The sequence below is a fragment of the Dryobates pubescens genome, chromosome 2, assembly GCF_014839835.1.
Source record: "Dryobates pubescens isolate bDryPub1 chromosome 2, bDryPub1.pri, whole genome shotgun sequence".
Classification (NCBI taxonomy): domain Eukaryota; kingdom Metazoa; phylum Chordata; class Aves; order Piciformes; family Picidae; genus Dryobates; species Dryobates pubescens.
The window spans coordinates 37,781,421-37,808,723 of NC_071613.1; the positions used below are offsets into that span (position 1 = coordinate 37,781,421).

At 38.5% G+C, this 27,303-nt stretch overlaps 1 protein-coding gene across 7 annotated transcripts in view; it reads left to right on the forward strand.

Moving 5' to 3' along the window:
• RBMS1 (RNA binding motif single stranded interacting protein 1) overlaps positions 1-27,303 on the forward strand; it is a 144,998-nt gene that overhangs the window by 90,023 nt on the left and 27,672 nt on the right. For all 7 annotated transcript variants that reach the window (XM_054175196.1, XM_054175203.1, XM_054175173.1 and 4 more), the window contains exons 3-4: positions 13,339-13,397; positions 16,062-16,153. In XM_054175196.1, the coding sequence (XP_054031171.1) occupies positions 13,339-13,397; positions 16,062-16,153 (151 nt within the window). The remainder of the gene's footprint in view (positions 1-13,338; positions 13,398-16,061; positions 16,154-27,303) is intronic.

The following is a 27,303-nucleotide window of genomic DNA, read 5'->3' on the forward strand; positions in this document are numbered from 1 at the left end:
GGATAATAGAAAATGTCTGTAAAGCCCAGGAACACCGTGTTGTACAAACTGCCTTGTTGGCATATGTTGTTGAATCTTTTCAGGCAAGGTTATGATGCAGATCTAACTTCACTGACTTTGCACTTGCCAGTCAGCTTTGCTGTCATGCAGTGGATGGTTGATTTATCTTAGTTCTGTATGAGATTTTTGGGTTTTGCATAGTCTCTTCTGTGGCTGCTGCAGCTCTGGCTTTGTGACCTTCCCACAGCTGCTCCTTTTAAGAAACTTTGACTCCGTATGTCTTACTCTGCTTACTGTAGATGCCATCCAGGCTTGCAGTTGATTCAGCCAACTGGAAGATCCCAATTTTCTTTGAGCCCAGTTAACCCAGTTGTGAGTTACCCCTTTACACAGATGCTCATGGATTGGGCTTTCTGTGCTAGTCCAGGATTAACTTCTGTTTGTCTTCACTGTGAAGCCACATTATCCAAGTGCTTCTTTGGGCATACCAGCCAAAGTGCAGGCCGGGACACTGAATTTATCCTTCCATGGTGGCATTTGACACACTGATTATACAGAAGTCACTGTAAATGAGGGTCTGGGGCATTACATTAGTTTCAGCCAGCTTGGGAATGTTTTATTTGACAATTTGGTAGTACTCAATGAAGTGGTGACTGCAGGTCTGTCTGCAGCTCTGGGCTCAGAGCAGGCTGAGTTTGTGGCGGTTCCAGAAGACTTCAGTTGGACTTGGCTAGCTGCTAGAGTGATGGCATCAGAACAGGTTAATGGCATTTTAAAAGAAAATGGTATCTTTAAGCCACCAAAAGCAAATTTTCATATGAGCATCTATTACATTCTTTTTATAAAACCACAGAAATCAAACTTTGCCTTTTATTTGCTTCAATCAATATTCAGGAGACTCTGTCTTAAGCAGTGTGAAGCTGAGAAAGTGTCACTGAATATGACCCTGATGCATCAGCCACAAAGGTTGCACTTTAGATTTTGTGTTACAGCTTGAGATTGCTCATGTATCTAGAGTATGGCAACAGATGGATAGTATCTTTATAATGCATAACACTCCTCCATCCCTATCTGAGCACTTAATACTACTGCAGTCATCTTTTCAACAGAACCTTGCAGTTATAATCAATAATATGTGAGCTGATATTTCTGCTCAATAACATACAGCCACTTAAATGCCCTTCTGAAGTATTTTGACCCCTGGAGAGAACAACATTAGTACAACTGGTTTTCTCTATTGAAATGGAGATACTTGCTTTTCAGCACAGCTGGGACTTGAGTGGAGAGAAGCAAATTCAAATAGAGATCAAGACTACTTGCAGCTATTAAGGGGGCAAGGACTTTGGAAGGCTTAGCAGTGATTTTGAATAACTGGTTCATTACTGCTATTCTAGTATGATTGACATTAGGCTACCAGAAATTAAAGGAGATCAGACTCTAATATTGATTGTACAGTTTGTTCATTATGGAACATTAATTCTGGCATAGTAGGTGTTGAAAGCAGAATGTTACTGTGACTTTTGCATAGGAGGCGCTCTGTTAAAATGCAGTGTAGAAGAGACTGGAAGTCTGTGTTTTCAGTCAGCACTTTCTAAGATGGAATGTTAAATTAGTGCAAGGTGCAGATTAGGACAAATAGGTATCCTTGTGAGGAAGGTATTTTAACCCAGCAGGCCAGGTCTTGGATTCACCCTGTTGGCTTTATGCTGTCTGAGTATTGCAAAAGCTGAAGGAAAACAGAAAAATACGCTGACATTTTTTAACAAATGCCTCTCATTGATTCATTTCTCCAGTGACCAAGCATGTTCCATGCAAAATAAATGCAAGAAAAAGCATTGTGTGTGTGCATATATACATATGGGGTTTACAAATGCATGTGTATGTGTAATTTATGCAATTTGTGAGACGACTTTTTTTTTTTGTTTTTGTAGTTTACTGTTGACAGATGGGTCAGGGCTTAGAAAACAGAATGTGGCTTGAAGAGCCCTTGTGTTTGTCAATTTCCAATCTCATGGTTTTCAAGACTTTGTCAACATATTCCTTGGGGTGTAATTTATTTAAACTGAGAATATAAGACTTGGTTAGGAACCTTCACTAGAAGTGAAATGTGAATAGGCAGGAATAAATTGAAGAGTAATCCTCCACAAGTAAATGGGCATGTAGCATTAATAGGGGTCAGTCTGTCTATCCAGATAGGAGGTAACCTCATGCTGAACAGGACTGTAGCCAGAAGAGCACCATATGATTTATGCTATTTCTGACTAAAATGAGTGGAAAAAAACTATTGGAAAATGTTGATAAATAATTTTATTTTCCACCTGCCTTGTCCTCAGTTCTCTCCTACAAGAAAAATATGCTTAGGAAAAGCCAAAATAAAGGACAATGCATTGTATATTGACAGTGACTGAATGTGGCTTCCTTAGGCAGAGAAGGAATTGAAAAATAAATTGTTTTCAGGTAGAAGGACTAATTCATGCTTCCAAGCTGACCTATACTATTTAGCACAGAGAAGGGAAAAGAGATATGAATAACAAAACATGCTCTCTTATGTCTTCATAGTTTTACTCTTTCAACCTGTTTGCGTAGGCTCTGCAAAACTGGCGAGGCTGAAATTTGCCAAGATTTATGGCTGGGTATAGAAATACAGCCTTACTTTCAGATTAAAACAGCTTGTGGTGGTAAATCAATACATGCATGTCTGCAAGACCTGCCATGAGCTTGTCTTGAAGCACACATTAGCATGCATCTGGTTTAATGTCTCATGTTCCCAAATCATTGTCTTCATTAGTGATAATTTGTCAATATGGAAAAAAAAAGGATAAATAGCTAGACTGTAGCAATTGTCAGATTGCCAGAATTGGAATTGGAACCTGTTTGGAACTTTATTATTTTGCTTGCATGTGAATCACAGTTTTCAAAAACCCCCCCTGTATCCTTCATGGCTATGTGAAACTTCATACTCTCATATATTTCATTTTATTTCTGGGGACCACCGAAATAATTTATTTTCAAGTAATATTGCTTCAGTTCTTTCAGTTGTGTGCAAAATGCAGATTTATTTATTTTGTGTATGTGTGTGTGCTTCTCTCTTAACTTAGGCACAATTTGTGTCCATTCTCTAGCATTAGATAAGAGAACAAGGTGAGACCATTTACTTTCTTAAAATTAGATGGCTTTGTTCTTCTGTCTTGTGGCTATAGAAGACTAAACCCTTCCCATTAACCTGAGTAGCCTGGCCGGTAGATGCACAGGCATATTCCTGCAGAAAATTGTCCTGTGTTTTCCTGAGTAAAAATGATTGTAGTATTAAAAAGTGGGCTAGCCAAGAACTGTGAATAGCTTTTAAACGAACTACTGCTTTCTGTAAAACAAGGATGCTCCACTAAACTGGATGCTGAATGGTGCAGATTAGAAAGTGCAGCCTGGCTTTGTGAGGCAGTAATTGAGAAGCAGACATCTTGGTTTTATTTTTCTTTTCTTTTTTCTTAATGTTGTAGCATTTACTGGTAACATCTGAATCCTTTAATATATGTTAGTTGATTTATGCTAATGCTGGTATTTGTTTGTGACTGTCTGAATAACTGCACAAATCACTTTCATATGAATGATCCTCGTTTCAGTGTCTTAGGGTAAAAGTTCCTATGCTTTCAGTGTAAGGGTACTTCATATAAATTACAATATAGAAGTAGAGTAGTAGCAAATCAGTTTTTAAACCATTCCATGTAATTTATGCACCTCACTATATGCTCCATTTAACTCTTAAAATACTTTTCTCAAAGAGCAATGCCATATAATTTATAAGAAAAACACAGACTGTTTTTTTTCAGTAACATCAGTCACCAAACTCAGTAGAAGGTTGGCAGGAAACAACGCATCTAATGTTAACCAGCACTTGCGCCCCTGCAAACAGATGTTTAAAAGCGTAACGCTACGTAGTTCACATCTTTTAAAGTGCTTCACATATGAAGTTTCAAACGAGGAAATACAAAAATCTCCTAAAACTGTGGGCAAAAATAAGTTATGAAGTATTTACTTAGCTCTGGTAAACTGTTGATTTAATAAATGGTAAAGATGACGATAAGCAATTTCCTGTTCTGAAAGAATAGACACTGGTTAATGCATTGTCGTGATTTTTACTTTCTTTAGTTTAGGGGAAAGCAAGCTATGGTTACTTAGGCAATACTTGCACTTCAAAGTATGTCAAAGAGGCAAATCCGTTTGTGTTTCTGATAGGTTATTTATCCTGCTTAACCTATAAACTGTAAAGTAACAAGGCTACTGAACTGATAGAAAGCCTAGCAGATGGTTCAGAGATTATGCTAAATCACCTCAGCTTGTCAGAAGTTAGGTTGGGTTACTGCAGGGGCAGTGGCTGCAAGAAACACTGAAAGGGATCGTTTATCTCAGTATGTTGTTTGAAATTCCATTTTTCTTCACAGCATGTGACATCTTGTGTGTTTACAGTTAAAACAGATACGTATTCAACAAATGTAGGACCAGCATGTTAGTATCCTGGCTTTCATAAAGAATCATGAGGATGATGAGAGTGAGTCTTTTAAATGTGTATGAAAGGTGATCCTCTGCAGGGCGAGAGGTTGGCTCTGCTAATTTGGCTGCTGTTGCTCTCTCCTTTTTCAGTGTCTGGAGCTGTTGCTTTGGTCTCCCTACCATCAAGCTGAACATTAATCTTTCATAGGCTAGCAATATAATAAATGGAAATGGAATGCCATTTATTTGGTAGTAAAAACCATATTGCAGCTGCGCAAGGATAGCCCAAGATTGAGGGATTTAAAATGTCTCACTCCAAAGTCTTTATTAATTGAGGTTTTGCCAGATACCTAAATTCAGCAGAGTCACTGAGGCAACAGATGATGATCAACTTCTCAGAGCCTAAAACAGAAGTTATGCATGTGTTCATCCTTCAGAATTTGCCTCCCCCTCCCCCCCTCCTTTTTTTCCCTTTAAATGAACCAAAACCAAACCTTAGTGTGAAATTTTTATACTTAGGTTTTTTTAATTTCTCATGATTTTGATTCTACTGGTGTGCTTCTCTCAAAGTAGCACCAGCTGAATTTTCAGTGCTTTCCAGGGAAGAATATGAGAACCTCCCCCTCCAACTTCTAAAGCTCTTTGTGGGGGAGGCTTTATGAGTTATTTTTTAATGATTTTTTTTTTTCCCCCTCCCAACGATGGGGCCTTCATAGTACTGATGAGTAATTGCAACATATTGCAAAATTCTTAACCTTATAGAGTAAAACTAAGTAAACAGGTCATTACTTTTTGTGTGTGTGTGGATTTAAGATTGATGGAGAAAAGACTTCTGTGGGTATTCACTGCAAATCTGTTAGTTTACTACATGCTACAAAGCCACATTAGGAGTGCAGTTCTAGTGTCAGCTGTAACGTGTCCAAAATGTTTAAAATACCCAGAGATACTAAAACAATTTTCCTCAGCTGTACTAAATGAAAGACCATTGTACAGTAGTTCATGATTTTAAGCAAATCACTTTTTGTTTGCAAAAGGAGTACACTGATTGATAAACCTTTGCAAAATGTCGTAAGAATAGCTATAGAATGCTAACAGGACTTTTCCCCCTTAACTTTCAGTCAGCTTCGAAGTAATGAATAAAGATTATTCACATCTCTACAAAGCAAGAGGAAGCAAACATTTCCTGATGCTAAAAACATTTCTTCCCTATCCCCAAAGCTCATCCTTGCCTAAACCAGGAAATAACTATTCTTAATAAAAACAATATGGGTAGCCGAAAAGTAATCTCCAAAATCATCTTGCTGTGTGTCACTTTGCTGTTTGTCAGGGTTTTGAAATGTTGATTCTTTGCAACTATAAAGAATAGTTAAATGTGTGTAGAGCCTGTACAAATAGCTATTCATAAAATATATGTTAAAAATAATACTGTTGAAGAAACTAAGAAGGAATTTGTTCACACTTCACTGAATTTGTGTATGTCCTTTATGCTAAGCATCCGATTGTATATCTTATTCTGCGTCTTGTTTTGCTGCTTTTGATTACTTCTCAGTGAAATCTGGAATTGTAACCTACTGAGTCTGAAGAAATGATTGTTTGTACCAAATACTAGTTTGTGCCATCCTGATGTTGGTAACTGTAGCAGTAATGATGACAATATGTGCTTTTATCCACTGATTCTTACCCAAAATACAATTACACAAAACTTAAATGAAGAAGTAAAAGTAGAGAAGTTGTGAAGAAAGCTTTCATGCTCTCATGAAGAATTAATTTCTGGTAGCATATGGGACTGTTGAACTGTCATTAAGGCAAGGATCTGTGGGGTTGGGATTTTTCAGTTGTGGGGTTTTTGTTGTTTGCTTTGTTTTGGTTTTTTTAGTACTTAGATGCTAACTCCACAAAAGCAGTATTGACATCAATGAACAAAATGCGATTTTAGTCATTTTGTAAAGACAATCAAAGCAGTACTTGGCTTCCATAATACTAAATTCTAATTTATTTGGAGGCATTCTTTATCTTCCAAGTTAAAAAAAAAAAAAAAAAAAGAGAGAACTACTTAGATACTTATGTCAAAACCACATGACCATTTAACAGCATGTCATCAAAGCAGTGCCCTAAGTTCACATGGATTTCCTGTTTTGCTCATAGTGAAAAATATGATTTAATGCCTGAAACTGGGCACATCTGGCTGAGTTGATAAACCCAGCGCTTGAATGCGTAGTAAAGGAGTTTTTGCTCAACCAAACAAATTATCCAAATCCATAACAATTTGAAAATACTAAATGCAAAAAAGAGATTATTAATGCCCATTAACTGTGCAAATAAATAAAACAACAAAAATGTAATAGCAACTTTTAACATAATGATGCCCTAAGAATGACTGAGGATTTGGTAGTAGGCGCCTATTATGCTTTGGTTGCAAATCTCTAGGTGCATGGTGGCCCTTAAGGCAACTGAGTGTCATCCAACAAAAGAGAACAAAATAGGGACAAAATGTTCTCAGTAATGTCTCCTTCTACACTAGGGCATAGATGTGGTAAAGAAGAATTTTAAAATGGAAACCATATGGTTTGATTCAGTTTTCCAAACTCTGTATACTACTGGTTTGAATAAACTTCTTTATTAAGGTTTTGAAAGAGAACATTTACCCATAATTAAACAGCAGGATTAGAGTAGGCTATCAAAAGGGCTAGCAGCATTGTATTGGTAATTATTTTATGCAATTGCCCTTATTGGAAATTAAAAATTTCATACATGGCAAACCAAAAACTCTATGTTTATCTCAGTTTAAAGGAAGCATGAGCTCAACATTCGCACCACTTTCCCTAGGTGCAGCAGAGAGAGGGAGGTACAGGAACTGGATAAAACCTTTTGTACTGCTTGGAGGCTGCTCTGAGCTTGGTTTTTGGATCCATGAGATTGCTGGGACTGATTATGTTCCCTTGGCTATGCTGTTGTTTTAGAAAGGCCCTGAACACTGGAAGAGTAGTGAGGAATGTGAGCCAAATAAACCAAGTCAGCTCTTGAAAGACAACTCCCTTGATTATTTTCCTCAGTTACAGAGAATTTTCTTTGCCCTTTTTGTACCAGGTGGTACAGAGAGACTGAGAACTGCGGTACAGCTGGGGCCTTACCATGGACTGCTCAGGGTCCTTTTCAGGTCTCAGTTGAGATGAATGGGTTTGGCTTACACATGTTGTATGGGCTGGGCTATAAAGACCACTGATTTCACATGCATGTTTTGAGTAGTACTGTTCAAAATAGAATGCTCTGTTTGAGGAGGTGAGAATGCTGTCTTAAAAGTTGCACATTACTTTGCAGAAGTCAGTGTTTGTTATGTGGGTGTTTTTATCATCATGATGAGCGACGTTATTCCCCTTCAAGCAGGAATTCAGTGTATTTGGAGCTCTGTGCAAGGCTACTACTGACCATGTTGTGCACTGAATAAGGCCATGTTTGAATAACAGAGTTGTTGGGAGGGGGAAGGGTGCTTTGTTTTATTTGTTCTTATTTTGTTTGATTTTTTTGTTTGTTTTAGTTTGGATTTTGTTTGGGTTTGTTTTTCTTTAAAAATAGCTGATTTGCAGACCAAGCATCCCCACCTGCCCTTTCTTTCTGTACTGTTACAATTAAAAACAGTGTAATGGCTTCAAAATGTAAGAAGCTGGATTTAGATTAAATGTTGCGAAGGAATTCTTCACCATGAGGGTGGTGAGGCACTGGAACAGGTTGCCTACAGAATTTGTGGAGGCTCCAGCGCTGGAAATGTTCAAAGCTGGACTAGATGGCCTTGAACAAACTTGAGCTACCTGGTTTAGTGGGAGGTGTCCCCAGCTGTGGCAGGGGAGTCGGAACTAGGTGATCTTAAGGTCCTTTCAACCCAAACCTTTGTATGATTCTATGAGCAGATGGAAGTTGCTTTGGAAGTACTTGTTTCACTCATGTTGTTCTGGTTATTTACTCCAGTCTAAAGTAGGGTTTATTTTGATGTGGATCCATTCAGCAATCTCAATATATATTAGGATTAACTGATCTCTCCCACATGGCCCTCCTTGCTGGATCTGCCTGTTTGTTGTGTTCTCTCTTGTCTCTGGGTCACTCGTTTGAGAATATTTGTTCTCTACTGAAATTATGCTCAACCAGGTCTTCATTCCTTTCACAATTCTACCTTAGAGTGAATTCATGTAATCAGGGCCACTTAATATGTTGTGAAATCCATGTCTGCTTTTACCACATGATTCTAACTCTTAGCAATAAAGAGCATTGCCTGAAGGGCAGTGATAAGATGGTAAAGTGTAAAAATTAATTTAGAATAAACACAGAAGATATGCAGCATTGTTTCTGCATAGCAGAGGACTTCTGACAGCACTACAGTAATGGCTAGGAATAACAGTAAGATTTCTAGGAATGCTCATTTTACTGATCGACTGGACTTAGATGAAAAGTGTTCTCTCTTTGCTTTCATCACAAAGTTCTGGAAAGTTCAGAGTGGAGGACCTAAGCATCTCTAAAAGACAAGAACTTGTCATGGTAGCAGTGATTCTTCTGGACTGTTAATGTCCAAGCCAACATCAGGCAATAGAGAAACTCTTCACAGCACAAGTTGGAAGACAGTTTGAAAGTACTGTAAAAGGAAGCACTGTGAGCTGGCACTATGAGGTTAAACTCTTCTGGACAAAGATTTGAACAATTCATTCCAGACAACCCTTATCAAGCCTCTGTCTGCCTGTTCTTGTTGTACATACCCTAATACACACACAGATAAGTTCTTTCAACACTGAAAATAGCACTTGTGGCAGAGACTTCAAGCTACTTCATTCCCCATTCTTTGTCATGCTCATGATGGCATCTTATCACACTCACGTTTGCAAGTATGTTTGTTATACTACAAGGTGTACAATGGGAGAAAAATAAACAGTGGGTCAGTTTGCTCTGTTTATTTAGTTTTCTAAGGACCTTTTTCTTTCAAAATCATGGAGATTGACAAAATTAGGTTTCAGAGATGTCTTAAATGTCAAAATTATTGCCAGCTGTTTGTATTAAATGCCAGTGGGATTATTTGCACTGGGTTGACTGAACAATGTGTTTTTAGAAAATAAGGTAGTGGTGTGTGATACTTTACATCGTGATACTTTACTCCAAGTCTTCCACTTCAAAAGTGTCTAAGACAAATACATAGTGCTGTTCATGTGCCCTGCAGTAGATCTTCTTAGGGCAGTTGAGTAGGTGGGAGTTACCCTTTCACTTCTGCAGTGTGTAATGGGCATTGGGTAATGGGTAGTGGTAAGCATATTCCTATTAAGCAGCAGTACTGTGTATCTTCTTAACTTGGCTTTGAACAAGGTTCCTCCTTATCTCCTATCAAAATGTACATTTGTGTTGGTGTTCTGTGCTATAACAATAGCTTGTACAGACCATTACTGAACATATCCTTTTTAATCTCATAACCGATGCACCCTGGCAATTATTTACCTGCCTCTGCCCCTTCTTCCTTTGTATGTTAGTTGACATTATTACAAGTGCTGTACAGAAAAGTGTGAAAAAAATATTCAGACTAAAGAATGAGTGTGTTAATAGTACTCAAAAGAACCCTAGCAACAACAAAACCCCTCATGCTTCTTTATTGCTGCTGAACATTCGTTTGATGTTATTTTTGGAAGAAAAATAACCTACTTAATAAGGAATACCTAGTTACTTGTCACTGGCTAGATGAGCAGTTATTCCTCAAGATCATCACTTAATTTAAGCAAAAGCATATGTTCAAAAATTGCTTCAGAGGAGAGGGAATGAACAGACACCAGTGTAGAAGTGATTTTGTCATCCGTGAGAGCTGGGCTCTGCCTCAGTTATCAAGTCTCAACAAGCATGGAGTAAGTCTTTGGAGCTGAAGAGTAGTCTCAGCAGGGTGCCTAAGACAAGTAGGTGTGTGTGAGATTTGAGAAGAATGATCTTAAGGCAAAGCCTAACATTACAGATGTCTTTGGAATGTAAGTTTTCTCTCGTTTGCTATGTATGCAAGCATTACATATTATTTTGCACCAGGACTTTGATGTGTTTTACAGCTTATTTCTTGTGGGTTGCAATTGCAGTTGCATCCAACATACAAACAGTTGAAGAGAGGAGCCTGTGTTAACAGCAATGATAGGACTGCAGAACTCAGGAGGAAGGAAGTAGAGTTTTGTAATTGTCATCATCTGAAAGAAGTGCTTAGGAAGAACTGTAGGGAGTTATTTCCTCTAATATCAGACCATATGGCAGGAGCAAGGAGGGGATATATCCCTCTGCCCAGGCTCAAGCGGTGTAAACTTGCGTTTCTCTACTTCATGGAGCAAGGGGAGAGCTAATACTTTGGAGGAGTATTCCCAGGGAAAATTGTAGGAGAAATCCTGGCAATAGCAGCTATTGTTGTACTGGTTCTCTGAATCATTCCCAGAATCACACTGCTCAGACTTCTTGGCATTTTTCCATGGCAGCTGGTTCTTTGCAGGAGCTGTGCTATCTAGGACAGTGAATTAAATCATTAGTGGTCCTGCACATTGGAAGATGGTCCATAAAGTGGCTATAAAGAACAGACATGCTGGCACCTATTCCTGGGCTGGTGTGCATCAGCGGGCCAACCCAGTCCATAGCCAGCCCCCGAGTTCCCTCTGTGACCAAACTGGTTGCAGCTAACTTTGTTTACATCAGCACCCAGTGCTGTAGTTTCTCGCCACCAGCTTTCTGTACTTCAAAGAACTGAAAGAATATCAGGAACAAGGTGATCCTCCAGGCATTTTTTAAAATATATATATATTTAATTTTTTTTAACCACAAAATACTATGTAGCTCTTCACTTTCAGAAGCTGAGGAAAGTTGATAGGATATGGAGGATGCTGGCTGTCAAATGTAATGCTGTATGCAAGCAACTTGGGACACAAGGAGTTTACTGGATCTTGAAGAGCGGTGTCCTTCTCACATTTAGGACATGTTTATTTACTTTTTATCTAGAATTTTTCTGAGTGCAGTTGGTGAAGTTTTGACATACAGACTACAGAGCTTCCTAAATGGAATGCTATATGGAAAGTAAGTGGTACTAATGAGGAAGTACCTGCTCCAATGCTTAGGCACAGTTTCTGTTTCTTTGTTGCACCCTGTAGCGTGGTATATTTAGGTGTGCACTGATTTTTTTATTTATTTTTTAATGGAGACTTGGTATGTTTTTAGGCTTTAGATGGAGAGTGCTATTTTATATCAGTGTGGATGCTCACAATTACAGATAAATAGGAAGTCATCTAGTGGCTAGTGTCTCAGGTTTACTCCCATGGAAGTGTTTGAAGTCATACTTGGTGAATAAGCAGCTTGAAATTGGTCACAAACAGTGAATAGTACACTGAAAATTTAAATGTTCTTGTAAATAGGCTTCATCCGTGAGTAACTATCACTTTACAAGTGAACAATTGAGTACTCTACGCCTACTTTATTAGGCTTGTTACATATTCTGAAGAACTTTTAAGACTGAATACAGCCACTGCAGAAATTGAGTTAGTTGTCTTTTGAAATGATATATTTTTGAAATGATACTTATTCTGAAGTTGTTTAGCACGTGAGCTGGCAAAACTTCATTCTTCTTCAACTTCCGCTTTCTTATTCTGGTAACGTTTCTCATAGTTTTCAGTTCATTTTGAACACAACAGTGCTTGGAAAATACCTCTGTATAAATATATCTCTTCATGTAATAAGTTACCTTATATTCTTATGGGAACATGAACTTACATTACATCATTTTTCTCTTGTATGTGTACAGCACTGTAGTTTACAAACAGCCAGGAGTTTTTGGTGAAGAACTGGTGCTGGGTTTCTGCTTCTGCTGCTGATGCAGGCAAAGGAAGGTGTTGGTTTTTTGGTGGGTTTTTTTGGTGGTTTTTTTTTTTAAAGGAAAATTGCAGTTTATAGCAGCAGCAATGTATTTTACTCTAAATTTCATCAACCTCCCTAATACTGATCAACTTTTGAAGAGATTTCAGAAACAACAATTGCTCCTATAAGCTGGGATCACTGTCCACTTGTTTCCAAAGCTTCATTGCTCTTAGGTCTGAGTGCTCATCTTTGGACTGTGTAGCAGTTTGGCACCAGGGCTGCCCTTCTTTGAGAAGCTGAGGAACAGGCAAAGAGTGTATTTTTCTTTTAGAACAAGAAAATTGAAGCTTTCCTGAGGGATGTTTTTGGTTTAGTTGGAATTGTTTACATTTTTATTTTTCCACTTTAAAAACGCTTACTGGTTTGCCCCACCTTTTCCAATCATCAGTCATATTTCTAACTTGATCATGTCACCTTCTGGACCAGAAGTTTTTAATCTCTTTGCATTAGTCAGTGTGGGGAGGGAGAGAGTTAACTAAGTTTTTTACTGTGTGTTTGGGGCTTTTTGTGTTTTATTTCCATACCAGGCCTAGCACTGAACAGGCAGCTTGTCTGCTTTATCCAGGTGTGTGTGTGTGTATATACATATATATATATATATATATATATATATATATATACTGAGAGAGTTCAAGCTTTTGTTGAAAATGTGATTTCTTGTATATATCAGTATTGCAACTGTTACATTGTTTTCTATAAAGCACTTTTTTTTCCTGGCTTGTTTTTGATTCTGCTGTGCCACTGAGAACATAAGAATAACACAACAAGAGCATGCTTAAAACTATTTACTATTTCTGTCACTGCCATCTACAGCTGAGTTTTCATTATATAATTATGTAGTCTATATGTTACTCCATTTTATTAAAAGTGAAGAGTAATGGGATATAAAATAATGTGAATAGTAATACAGTGTTGTTTTTTTTCTCATTTTCCTTATGTATGTATAATACATTGTAGGTATGGGAAAATTGTATCCACAAAGGCTATTTTGGATAAGACAACAAACAAATGCAAAGGTATGTACATTTGCCTTTATATTACATTTACCTGAAAGTCCTGACTGATTTTGTAAAATGCATTAATGTCTTTTAAGTGCTTTTAAGCATTCAAAATCTGCACACCACACCACCACTCCCTTCTTTTTTTTTATTTAATTCCTAAACTACTCTTATTCTTCCCCATCATAGTTGAATTCAATACATTTGTTTCCAGTGGAGCTGGCAGCCAGCCTGTGTCAGTGGTGCAGTCAAGCTGGAGTGAAGCTGACAGGCACAGTGCTGGCTGGCAGTCTGCCTCTATGTTAAAAACAAAAATGGAGTTGAAAGCAGCTTTTGCGTTTTTGCCTGAAGAAAGTGGGGAAGCTTACAGGCAACCATTTAACTGTACTAAGCATCTGAAAAAACCCCATACATTGTGCAAATCAGCTCCATTGATTAGTTGAAAGTTAAATTACATTTTCCCAGTACTCTCATTGTGCTTTCTTATATGCTAGTGAGTGTTTTGGGAGCAAAGAGAAGGCTCGTTTTCACCAAGTAATTACATCTGGAAAAAAACCCTAGAACTCCTTTAGATAAACTGGATACATCAGTTACTGATTCTTGTCACTCATTGCAGTTGCAGTGAGATCATGCACATGGTAGGAGAAAGTGTGGTAGCAGCCACTGAAATATCAGATTTCAGACTTTCTTTTCTACAATTAAGAAGATAATTTCTAAGAAAACTGAAGATCTAAGTCAGTTGATTGAGCAGTGTTAATAAGCGTAAAGCTCATGAATGAGGTAAAGCTGATAGGCAGAGGGAGGAGAGGAGAGTTCATCATTAATAGAGTTTTTGTGCAGAACTGGAAGCAGTGCAGGGGCATAGCTTCTCATCGTCACTAATTAAAGGAGTGCTGACAGTTCAGAAACTGAAATTTCCAGAAATTTTCTTTTCCTAGCTTGTATGCAGATGTCATCACCTTATATTGTGACTGGGAAAGAGGAGATGCCCTTCTCTATTTTATTAACTCATTAATACCTATGTCAGTACTTAACTGATTTAGTCTGTCCATTCCTCCAGTTCATGAAGACTTCAGTAGTTCTGTTAGTGAAACAGAAATTCTCATATTAATGCTTTAAGAGATTTAAGCTGAATTTCCCAATACAGATTTAGTTACTGCTTCTCACCAATAGAGAGTCTGCTGTTACAATATACAAGTTAAGGCTGCAGGGAAGCTTCACTGCATGTCATTGAAATTGCAATAGGAACATAAATAGGCAGAATGCAGATACCTAACTGGAATTCAACCAAAAGATTGACAGCATCTCTGGCTCTTGCCAAAAAAAATCATACCATGGGATTTACACTAACTGGAACAATGAGCAATTGAATTAATATATCATCTAGAAGACAGCAAAAACCAGCTTTGATTGCATGCTTGATATCAGTATGTAACTCTGTCTATATTGCACCCCACACTGTGGTGATGTTGATAACCTAGGTTGTCATGGGTATGGAAAGCCAGTTTTGCCTTGGCAGCACAAGACATGGTATGAGCTAATTCACTCTGTTTCATGTCAAGATTTAACAGTCCCCAACACCACATGTTACACAGAACAATATGTGCTTTCTTCAGCTTCTTGGCAGGTTAAATAAGCTTGTAGTGATATACAAGGCTGCTTGAGCTTTTTTTCCCCAAGTTAAAAACTTTAAAGCTGTTTTAGCTTTACACAACCTTTTTGTCCTTAGCATAGACATGCTGTAAAAAATAATGCCATGTATTTTTTAATTGTTGGGGGGGGGTTGTTTGTTTTCTTTTAACTCATCCTGGACATTGGAGAGGGATTTCTTTCAATATTTGAGGTGATTTACTGGTAGTAAGGAAGAGACCTGAAATGCAGAGTGAGATTTGCGATAACATCTAGGGGAAGCAGCTTCCAAACTCTGTCTTTCGGCGAGACATCTTAGTCCTAGGTTGCATTAACAATCCCAAACTGTAAGGTCAGTGTCTGTAAAGGTTAAGGTATATTGCTGTTCTGATGTCCTGGAATTGATTAGCTATACACTACTGTTCAGAAAAAGAAAAGTTGTCAGTGCAAATAGATGGAAATTGTTACAATTGATTTTGGATTTACCTTAACATTTAAAGATGGTGTTACATGGCATATAAAATGCTTTCAGAACAATTTTTTACATCCTGGTTTCAGAAACAACAGTGGGAAAAATTAATTTACTTTCAGATGAGATGAGTTTTTACTCACTTGTTAAGATTGCCTTTTATACATATGCAATGAATTAACTTACTCGCCAAAAACTGGGTTATGATGCAGTAGATGGGCATGGCATGTTTTGAGTAACTGGCATGTAACAGAGATGCTTATTTGTGATTTATTCGAGTGTATTTAAAAAATTAACAGTTTATGAAATAAACCTATGGTGTCACATTTGCACAAAGCAAAGCACAATACAGCTTCTTAGCAATTGGGACAAAATCTGATAATGAGGGGGTGTGGAAACTGATTTATTCTACTAGGGTAGGTCCCTATCACTTCAGAGTTGAAGGATTTGGGAAGATGTTTGGGTCTGGGACAGCCCTCTTCATCAACAAGAAAATTGTGTTAAATAGCCATGCTAGCAGCATACATCTCTGGGGTTATAAGGTGGTTGCTGTGTCAATTAAAGAAATATGCTTTATATTTCAGGTTATGGGTTTGTTGACTTTGACAGCCCAGCAGCTGCTCAGAAGGCAGTTTCTGCTTTAAAGGCTAGTGGAGTCCAAGCACAGATGGCAAAGGTGAGTTAAAATAACTAGCTAATTCTTGCAATGGATTGTGAAGATGAACAAGCTTGTTAGTAGAGCACTGACAACATGATTTTTCAAGTTGCACACTCTTTACAGAGAGCACAGTCCACCAACCACATGATGATAACAAAATAGGGGTTTTCAACTGTCATGTCTCCAATCATCTCAACTAATGAAATAGAAAAAAATGTGGTATGGTAAAGTCTCCAAACTGATCTGGTTGAATGTATCAATCTGTTCATGATACTGTTTTTTCACCCTGGCTTCATTAAAACAAAAAGAAAAAGATGAACAATAAATGGTAAGAACTCCAGCAGGCTTTGTATAGTTTACATACAACATCTTAATTCCTGAAGCAAGTCAGTAGCTGAAATAATTCACAGCTTGAAGGTATAAAGGCTTTTGTATCTTGCTTGTTTGCTTACTTGTTGCTGAGGTTAGCAGCCTTGTAATTAGAGAATGTTTCTTTAAGCACAGCATGACAAAATTTAACCTCATGACTGTCTTCAGCCTTTCTAGTATGTTTTCTGTTAATGTTAGTAAACTAAGCATTTGTGATGGGTGTCTTGGAAGTTCTTAGCCAGCTCTTTGACAACCTGTTTCTGCAACAAGGCAAACCCAAACATTATTACAGAAATAAGATTTTTTTAATTTTTACTGATCCTTGCCTCTGAATCAGTTTACTAACCAAAAGCAATCTTTGGAGTAGTGTTTGTTGGCATAAGCTTCTCAAATCTATAAAATCAGTGAAATGATGCATTGGGAATGATTTTTGTCATACTTTCCTGTTAGGTCAGATGACCAAGTTCCAGCACTGTGCCCTAAACACTGCTCCAAATTTGATGATGTGATGGGTTGAGGCAGACCCCTTCCCTACCACAGGCAAAAATAATGACTCAGACAAACAGATTGCAAAAGTAGTGGAAAGTTTAAGTGAGAAGCGGTGAATGTTTACAGAGAGCCAGAAGCGCAGTGACAAAAGAAATCCCAAAAGCACAACCAGAAATATCCCATTCCCACCTGAGGGTACACCCAAGACCCCCGCCGAGGGCTCCTTCTTCCCCCTCCCACCCCACTACTAGGCTAGTCTCAGCTGGCCAGATCTGTGACTGCCCATCCCCCCAGCCTTGGGCCTAACCAGAATAAAGAAAACATTACCAGTGTAATCTGTTCATATAATTTGTGGTACCTCTTAAAGTAATTTTTAATTTTTTTTCCAAAATTAGGTTCTATTGGGAAAAAAAATTAAACTCCACTAATTAACTAGTAATCTCAGAGGCTTTTTAAAGTAAGCTACTCTAGCACATCTTTTGTAATTATCCATTAGGTACAGATTTTTTTCAGATGAGATACTTTCCACAGTTTCTCAGCTGAGGAGAACAGTTAAGCTAACGACATAAATGTCTTTGGAAGGAGTCCAGGGCAACAAAATGGAAACCATATGTTTCATACTTAATGCATGTTTAGTACAGCCATGACAAAACCATACATGCCTCGTGGAAAATGCTTGGTATCTTTTTGGTTTTATGTGTGCTTCATAAAGACCTTTTTTATTAATCTTCAGTTGTTAGGTGATCACATTAAAATATACACAAGATTTTTCCAAGCCTCTGTCTGCCATCTTATGATACCTAGATAGGAGGGAAGAAAAGAAAATATGAAGTCATGTAAATTCATTTTTCTAATGGATTTTGATGTTTGATTTAATTGTCTTGAGTAAATGAAGAAGCTCTAATAACTGACTATTGTAATCTAATGAATAATTTCCTAATTTTCCCCATAGTGTATTTTTTTCTGACTCATTTCCTCTGACAAGTTAGCTGCAGTATTGCTGCTATTTCTTTCCATTACCATTAATGAAAAAATACACACCATAATACTTGACAGTTCTGATTGATTTTTCTAACACTGTGTCAACCCTGGTGACCTGTGGGAAATCTGTAACTGTGAAGTTTGCTTTCCAGTGAAACTTGTTCTGGTTCTTAACATTCATGACTGTTTAAATTATTAAAAAAGACAACCAAAAAACCCCAAAACACAAATAACCCCCACCTGAAAACAACAACAAAACCCAACCAGAAAACCCCCATCCCAAAGACCAACCCAATGTATAGAACCTCAACAAACGTGATGGAAGAGTTTAAGTGCTTTGATTTTTATCTATTTTGAGCCATTGGATTTTATTTTATTTTTTAACTTTTTTATTTCCCCTGGGCAGTGCTATTCTTTTTTTCTGGGGGTGGGGGGGATGTTGTTTGTTATGGGTGGGGTTTTTTTGAGAAATCTTCACTTGGACAGTCTAAACTGGGAATCACCAGTCACGGTGGTTTTGACAAGATTAGACTGTTCATATGTAAGAAATTATAAAGGTTTACTTGTGTTTGACTTTTAATATATTGTCCTTTTCCATGTTACAACCTGTGCCATGAAGTGGTTTCCTGCAGTTCCCTGAACAGTTGCTCAGGCTTTAGCCTGAAATGTCAGAAAAATTTATAGGACAGCTTCTCAGCTGTCTGGCTGATGGATTTCCTTACTGGCCACTATGACTGCTTCAGTTTCAAAGAGAAATGAATGCTTGTTGGCAGGATTTGTCTGTGGGAAGGCATTGTTGCTATGCTGTGCCCAGGATGTCAGCCAGCAGCACAGCTCTTCAATATTCTTGCCCTCCTCTCAGACGTGGTGGTAGTCCCTGACCCACAGCAGTTGAAGGGGAAGGAAAATGTTATTTGACTCTGGCTGCTATAAACCCCTTTTTGCAGTGTCCTCCTGTAGCTGTATGTTGATGAGGTAAAAATTACTCACTTTGGCAAATTAATCTACAAATCCTAGTTTAGTAGAAGTGGTTTAGCTTATACACATCAAAATTTTTGTTACAAGTTTGTTTTGTAGTGATAAATTCAAATATTTGACTTTGTGAGATTTTCCAATCCGTGGGGTTAGATCATGCTGTACTCAGCAGTCTTCTTCCCAGTTGCTGTGACTCCAGAAATACCTGCTTTCATTCACTGTGTTTCAGCTATTGCTGAGCAATCTGGGAGGGCCTGGGATCCAAGACATGGCTTCAGCCCAAGTCCTGCCAAATCTGTTCAAGGAGGCACTGCTACTAGAGAAGTGGCCACCTCCCAGGAGATGTCACAATGTAGTGTCAGCAAAGCAATCCAGTGTCAAACCACTGCTCAAGAGACATTGTCTTCAATTAATCTGCTCTTTCTGAGATCTAAGACAAAGCAGCTTGAGAAGTGGTTTTGCTCTCTGCTTGCTAATGGTGTTTTCTGGTCACCGCTGAAATGGGAACACCTTGAATGATTCCTATTGGTCAGATAATGATGCTAAGAGCTTACAGAAGATGATACTTCATTGCTAGGGGATGGGAGTAGCTTTTGAATGAAAATATAAAAGGGAGGTAGTGGGTTATTGCTCCTCTCCACCCTTTGAATTGAGAATTACCAGTGTTGTCAGTTGTCTTTCTCAGGGTGTGCAAGTGGATCAGGAGATGATGTGAGCTATAGCAGTAGCCACCTTGTTTCAGGACCTAGTGAAAAACCCAATAGCTTATCTCTTACTCGAAATAAGGTGTGGAAAGAATAGATGAATGTCTTGCAAGAGTACTGTTACTTTTAACCTGGTTAGTAACTGGTGAGTGTCTAATTTTGATTTCAATGAATTTTCATTTCTCAAATTCTTTTTAATGGAATTAGTTTATTGTCCTTGCTTCAGTAATAAACCAAGGTCAAAATAAGGTCAAAAACTCTGATTTTGCGGAGCTCTGCATACTTAGGTAAGGTTAGTAGTAGTAGTGAAAATCTCTGCCCATGTTCTTTGTTAGAAAAGTTGTTTTGGTTGCTTTTAGAGTGAATTTTAGTGTCTCTCTCCTTACTTCCACTCCACTGGTAAAATCAGTGAGATAACTGTAGGTTTCAGTGCTGTTCAGAGCTGGTAGAAATGACTTCGTATAGCAATATAGATGCACACAGAAAATCTACTGTGTGTTGGCATTTTGAAAGGAGATTAAAAAGCCTGAGAATCTGTAAGGGATCTTTTAGAGATGGTGAAGTCTAAATGCCATGAAGGTACAAGCCACCTACATTTTTGTAAGTATTTTTGACTCTGAAATTAGCATAGGATGCTAAAACTGCTCAAAGTTCTTCTCATCAAATGGTATTAAATTGACTTTGACTATAGTCGTTGAAGTAACTGTGTTTCAGATGAGTAGAAAAGTTGCCATTTTAAAGGAAAACTGGAATTTAGTTCTTACTTTTCCAGATGTGTAAATAGAAAAAAGAATTAGTGATTAAGAATGGTTAATATAAAACACAGTTGTTCTCATCTTTCTATCTAGAAAACTTATGTCAGGAGAGTGATTGTGTTTGCAGCCCAGATGAAGTCAGATAGAGAATGTTTATATTGTACTGACAGCAATGTAGAGATACACAAGGCAGCTTGACACCAGCCTGGCTGTGGCAGCTCAGAGTTCAAGTGCTGAACTACTTCCTTCCTGGTGTGGCAGTGACATTTGTATAGTCACATTGCTAACCATATATCTGATGGTAGGTTAACAGATTCCTGAGGCAATACAGCGAAAGGCTCATATCTATTAAAACTGTTCTACGTATGGAGTTACCAGGTTTTGCACACATCTTGTAATATACTTCAGGTATCAGAAGCAGGTTTAAGGTTTAACATACATATTGTCAGAATTGTATTTTGACTCTGTCCTTAAAATTAATGTAGTGTCCTTGCTTTAAAACGATTTATCCATCAAAGTCCAACACAACTTCTATAGAATCTATGAGCCTGATCCTCCATACTTGGTTGTTGAAGACCTTCCCTTCTTTCATGTCTCCTCTGCTCTCTCTCTAAAATGAGATTTTTGGTTCTTCTGTATGTACAATTTTGCTATAAGATTGTCAAGATAATCTGTAACTTAAACAAAAAGTTTGTTTTCCTCCCCTGCCTCCCCAAAGCACAAACTTAATTCTTGTAAACATATGCCACTTCTAATAGAACCTATGCAAGTAGTCCATGTATGTGGAACATTTCTGTGGTCAGTTAAACTCATTAATTTGAGCCAAGGAAAACTGTTCCATCTACTGATGTGCATTTTTGGGGGAAGACTCATTGTTAGTCCATTAAATGATTTCCCCACAGTTGCACATTTTTAAGACTTAGGGCTTCAGATTTATAATGTTGTAATTTCCTCCTCCTAAAAATGGAAGTATTGACACAATTAAGAATACTACTGCTTATAATGTATTAGCTCTCACATTAACTTATCACAGATATTTTGGGCTTGTGTGAAAAATCAGGACCATCTTCAGAAATGTTTTACTCCAGTTGTGTTTGAAGAATGCCTGTGATAACAATGCCAAGTATGTTGTACCATCACGTGCTGACTCTTCTACCATTCAAAAGCGGCAATTTCTGTTTCCTGGAGTGGTCTGTTGGCCTTCAAAGCAACAGATCAAGCTCTCTGAAACACACAACATGGGGGTGTTTTTTAGTTTCTGATAAATATCAGCTCATTGTCTGAGTTCACAGTGACCTTCCAGAATATGGGATGTCATAAATTTGTAATCTTTGTATTTTTCACTAATGGTTGTAAAAGCAGCACAGTGAAGCACTCAGCATGTGCTAGCAGCTTTTTGTTTCCAATGAAGTTCAGTGCAGGAGCATTCTTTTTATGTTCCAAACATACTTTAGGGGGCTTTTTTCCCTTCTGAGCATATTTGGAAAAGATTACCTATCACCCCATATAAAGCATGAACTGCTCAGCACGTAAGGGAGGAAAGGGCTTCTTGGCCACTTGTTCTAATCTCTGTAACAGAAGTCAAGGGTTTTACACAGCTATTAAATGTAATGTATTAAAGACAGTCTTCCTTTATGTCACTGATGAAGAACATGGTTTTGAGTTAGCAAAAATGAGAAAAACCTAACTTTTATGACTTTTTTGTACTTGTCTTCACTGTGGCCACATTCTGGAGAATTAAATCAGTTTCATTCCTACAGAGCAAAGTGAGAAAATAAGTTTAGTATTGCCATGCTAGCTAGTGCACTTATTCTAACTAGAGAAGGCAGGCGTATTGCAATATATTTTATTTTGCATCTGCGCTTCTGGAAACCAAAGAACAGCTCATGGGCAAACAGGAGCTAGCTCAAGTGACTTTCTACAGCAACTTTTAGCAACTTTCTTGTGGGAGAAGGTTTCTTTTTACCTAGTTTGTAGTACTTTCTGTAGACCCATGTATGGAATCCTACTGCAATAGTCTATTTTTAAGAAAATATAGTCAATTGTCTTCCTTGTATTCATAAAAGTTCTTAAAAGTCATTGTAAAATAAATTGAAGGTAAGCCAAATTTTGCTTACCTGGGGGCTAAATGACCATCATTTCTGGAATTGCATGTGCATTAAATAAGATGGTTAACAATGGCTTCCCTTGAGTACACAGCTTCAGCCCACAAAAATTTTCTCTCAGTTGCTAAGCAGTGCTGCATCTTGTTCAGACAAGGGTCCAGTGCTCTGTTATGAACCACAGTGAGCTCATTCAGTGTTCTATTGAAAACAGTGGCATCCATGAGCAGCGCACAGAACTCACGGGGAGCACCATAGTGCCCTTCTAGCAAAGGGAAAGCAAGAATGCCAAATAATAAAATGGGAACATATGATTGCAGTGATAGTCTGACTGCAAACTTGAACACAGTGCTTATTGTAGTTAAAAATTCATTTTCATGCAGCTCTTACTCCTTTTTGTTACACAGATGTGCCTGTGCAAATGACTTTAAATGTTTGGCTTATTAATCATCTTATAGTGTTTATGCAATTCTAAAGAGTAAGTGAAGATTATGGTAGTGATTTTTTTTTCCCTTGAATTGTCTTGTTAATAATCTGTGGCCAGACAGTATTAAAACTGGCTAAAACAGACATATTTCAGAGAGACACAGGCCAATTGTAAATTTTAAAGTAGTTTCTATACAAAAGCAGACAAGCATTTAATCCCTTTCCTATCAGCCAGAGGATCTTCCATGCTGTGAGCAGTGCCGAGTCACATGTTTCTGAATGGCTATCTGTTCACTCTGACCTTCCACAGAGCAAGAGAAAACAGATGTCTTACTACTTTGCCAAGTTTCTTGCTTGCAATTTAGGAACAGTTCCACACGCACAAGGAGGTTTTTAAATTTTTTTCAGATGATGGTAGAGAACTTCGCATTATGTAGGACTCCTCGTCACTTCTTTCTACAGAAATGGGTTTTAACACTTGATTATTCCAATCCCTTTTATGAGAAACGCTGTATTTCAGAGTCATTAAGTTAGTGCTGTAAGTGCTTTTTTAGGAATAAGTAGTGCATTAATCTGCAAGAGCAGTGCTCTGCACTTTTTTATTACTGTGTTCTGCTAGAGAAGTTCTACAAATACAGCTAAAGGTGTTTGCTGAGAAGGGGCCTATAGAAACTCTTATTGATGTGAATTGCTAAAAATAAGGCTTCCTAGTTGCCTCAAGTAAGATGGATACTTATAGCAGCCCACAAATTCCCTGATATTGTCCATAATCTGCAGATACTGAGCACTTTTTGTCTTTAGGATCTGATGAAGGTTAACTGAGGAGATCTTGCCTGAGATATGAAGACTCTCAAATGAAGCCATTTTCCTAAGTTGTGTAGAATTTAAAAAATAAATAAATCAAACAACACAGCAAGCCCCCAATGGTTCAGCAGTTTATATTTTAGTGTTAGCTTGCTGCCATGAAGTAGGAAGTTTAATAGAGTCAGAATTGTTTGGGTTGGAAGGGACTTCAAGGATCATCTAGTTCCAACCTCCCTGCCATGGGCCGGGACACTTCACACTACATCAGGTTGCTCAGACTCATCCAGCCTGGCCTCAAAAACCACCAGGGATGGGGCTTCTACCGCATCCCTGGGCAACCTGTTCCAGTGTCTCACCACCCTCATGGTGAAGAATTTCTTCCTAACATCCAATCTGAATCTACCCATTTAGCTCCATTACCCCTAGTTCTATCACTACCTGATACCCTAAAAAGTCCCTCACCAGCTTTCTTGTCGGCCCCCTTAAGATACTGGAAGGCCACAGTAAGGTCTCCTTGGAGCCTGCTCTTCTCCAGACTGATTAGCCCCAACTCTCTCAGTCTGTCCCCCTAGGAGAGGTTCTCCAGCCCTCTGATCATCCTCATGGCCATTCTCTGGACATGTTCCAGCAAGTCCAGATTCTTCCTGTAAAACAGGGGCTCCAAAACTGGACACAGTACTCCAGGTGGGGTCTCACCAGAATGGAATAGAGGGGGCGAATCACCTCCCTCAGCCTGCTGGCTATGCTTCTCTTGATGCAGCCCAGGATGTGATTGGCTTTCTGAGCTGCAAGTGCACACTGGTGGCTCATGTTGAGCTTCTCATCCACCAGCATCCCCAAGTGCTTTTCTCCAGGGCTGCACTCAAACCAGCCTATATCAGTGCTTTGGATTGCCCCAGCCCAGATTCAGGACTTTGCACTTGGTCTTGTTGAACTTCATGGGGCTGGGCTGGGCCCACCTCTTCAGCCTGTCAAGAACCCTCTGGGTGGCATCCCTTCCCTCCAGCATGTCCTTCCAGCCTCCCTTCCCTCCAGCTGCACCACACAGCTTGGCGTTGTTGGCAAACTTGCTGAGGGTGCCTCAATGCCAACAAAGATGTTAAACAAGACTGGTCCCAGTACTGGTCCCTGAGGGAATCCACTTGTTACTGGCCTTCACTTGGACATGGACCCATTGACAGCCACTCTCAGACAGTTTCAGGTTTTTCTGAATTCCAGAAAAAAAACACTAGAAACTTGGATATCAACAGAATGATCTTTCTCTTCTGAAACAGAACTGCAATAACCATGTGAATTAAACTATGATGAGAGAGATTTCAGTAAGGAGGGAAGTCACAGAACTTAATGAATCTGTTGTTTGCCAGAGAGACGGAGAGAAGAATTTGAAAGTTTGACTCTCTCCTAAACTCCTGAGGTTTTAACTGTTTAATAACTTTCCATGCCAAAGCCTTGTAGAAAAGCAAGCATCTGTTTCTATGGTGCTTTTGTCTGAGAACAGCAAAAGATGGTTGGGGAGTCCTAGTTTTGGTTGCTATTGGAAGTCAGCTTGGAACCCCATCATGTTCTAAGGGGAAGGAAATTACTTTGCTGCTTATGAACTCCCAAAATGCACCCAGATAGTTTTTTTTATGGCTTAGTAATCCTGTGGAGATGACAGAATCTGCATGGTGACATAAGTAAATAACAGGAGGAGAGGAGGTGTTTTGCACATTAATAATTTTTCTGTTGCCAAACTATAACATTGCAAGTACACTCTAGAAAGAGTTTGGTCTTGCCCTAGGTCTGCCCTAATGGTACTACTTTAGTGTTGTAAATAAGCTCTTTTGAGAACCAGTAGCAATGTTGGGGTGGGTTTTCATTTGGTGGTTGGTATTTTTTTGGGGTGGGGGGGAGGGAAAGGGCAGTTATCAGGCTTTTTCCCCTGCAAAGTGAGAAAGTGAATTGCATTAATCTATCCTGATCTAGCTGGACTTGATAATTCTTATGGGTCTCTTCCAACTTGAGATACTCCATGATTTGTCCTTACAGCTGAACTGCTTCCATTTCCAGGGTGGCTGTGAGTTTGCACTTGCAGTGCCAATACAACCTTGGTGTACTCTGGAATGTGTTGTTGGCATTCCAACTATTTTGTGCTGGAAGAATTATGGATGAATGAAATTTCAGCTCTAACTGCAGGATTTCACTGTGATTTCCTCATCTGTTGCCACTTTTGCTCTTTCTCTCCCATGTATGCCATCTTTAACAGTTCTAGCTGTGGACATACATAGAAGCATCTTCAGACTCCCCCTTTTCCACTGTACATCCTGTTGAAGGTCCCATAGCAGAAATAACTGAAACCTTGGGAGTATTCAGGCTGTCATAGATAGTCAGGAAAGCAGAAAAGTTCTTCCCAGTCACCCATTCAGCTCACTCCTAACCATCAAAACCAATACTTACTAATGCAAAATACGAATAGTTTCATGGGCCACGAGTCAAATTTTTCCATTATAAAATGCTTTCTGTTAGAGAAAGCAATTTCCTTAGGGTAATTTCTTCAGCTGCACTTCCTTTTTTTTTTTTTCCTCTGTTCCTAAGGGATTTGCAATGTGGATTAGTGGTAAAGTTGCTATACTCTTTCAAAGTTGTCATTCCCTTCTCTAGCAACCCTGTCGCAGGGTTTTCTGGCATGAAGGTTTCTCTGCTGGTGGATAGGTACAAGAATCAAGCTTCTCAGCATGTATGAAGATCTTCATGTGTTACAGTGAACCACAGTAGGTCTTCGTGTCCCTTTTGGCAAGGAATGCTCAATCTCTGATCCTGAATCCACTGCCTGTGTAATGGAAAAGTGTGGTAACACCCTAGGCTGGAATAGGAGCCCAGCAGAAGGGGAGTGTGATCTTCACAGTTACCTGAATAAAACAGGTTGCTCTGACATTCTTCAGCTGACTGAATTGCTCTATCTGTTAGGTGTTCTGAATGTAGCCTTATCTTTGTTTGCATGTAAATTAACATTTTTATAAGTATAAGCACGATGGGACTTATTTTTTATTTTGTATTTCCAAGTGTTGTTAGGTTCTTTTAATGAGAACATTTTTATAATGTCATTCAGACTTTATGCTATTGTAGAATAAAACCATTAGCAAAACAAATTAAAATACTCAATGTGTCTGATTTTTTCCAGCTAGTGCACAATTTTAGGTTTTTCAGGGAAGGTTTACAATATTTGTGTGCATTGTATTGTACAGCTTATAATAAAAAGTGATAACTTCTTTTTTTATTATTTCAAATACTTTTTGAAATAGTTTTGAGAGATAATTGCTGTAGCTGAAATGTGACTTTGTGATCCTCGTGGTTCCTCTAAAGCTTTTGCTAATAGTGTTCATTACAGAAGGAAATAAACACATACATCTCAAAGTACAGAGCAATTCTGAAATTACCAAAGCTGTCTCCATTTCACATTCCTACTTGAGGAGATTTGAACTGTATGGCAAAGACAGGAAAACCTACGATACGGTAGTTCTATCATGGCTGAACACTACTCAGCAATAAATATTAATGTCAGCTCTGGGCTCTCAGTGAATCCG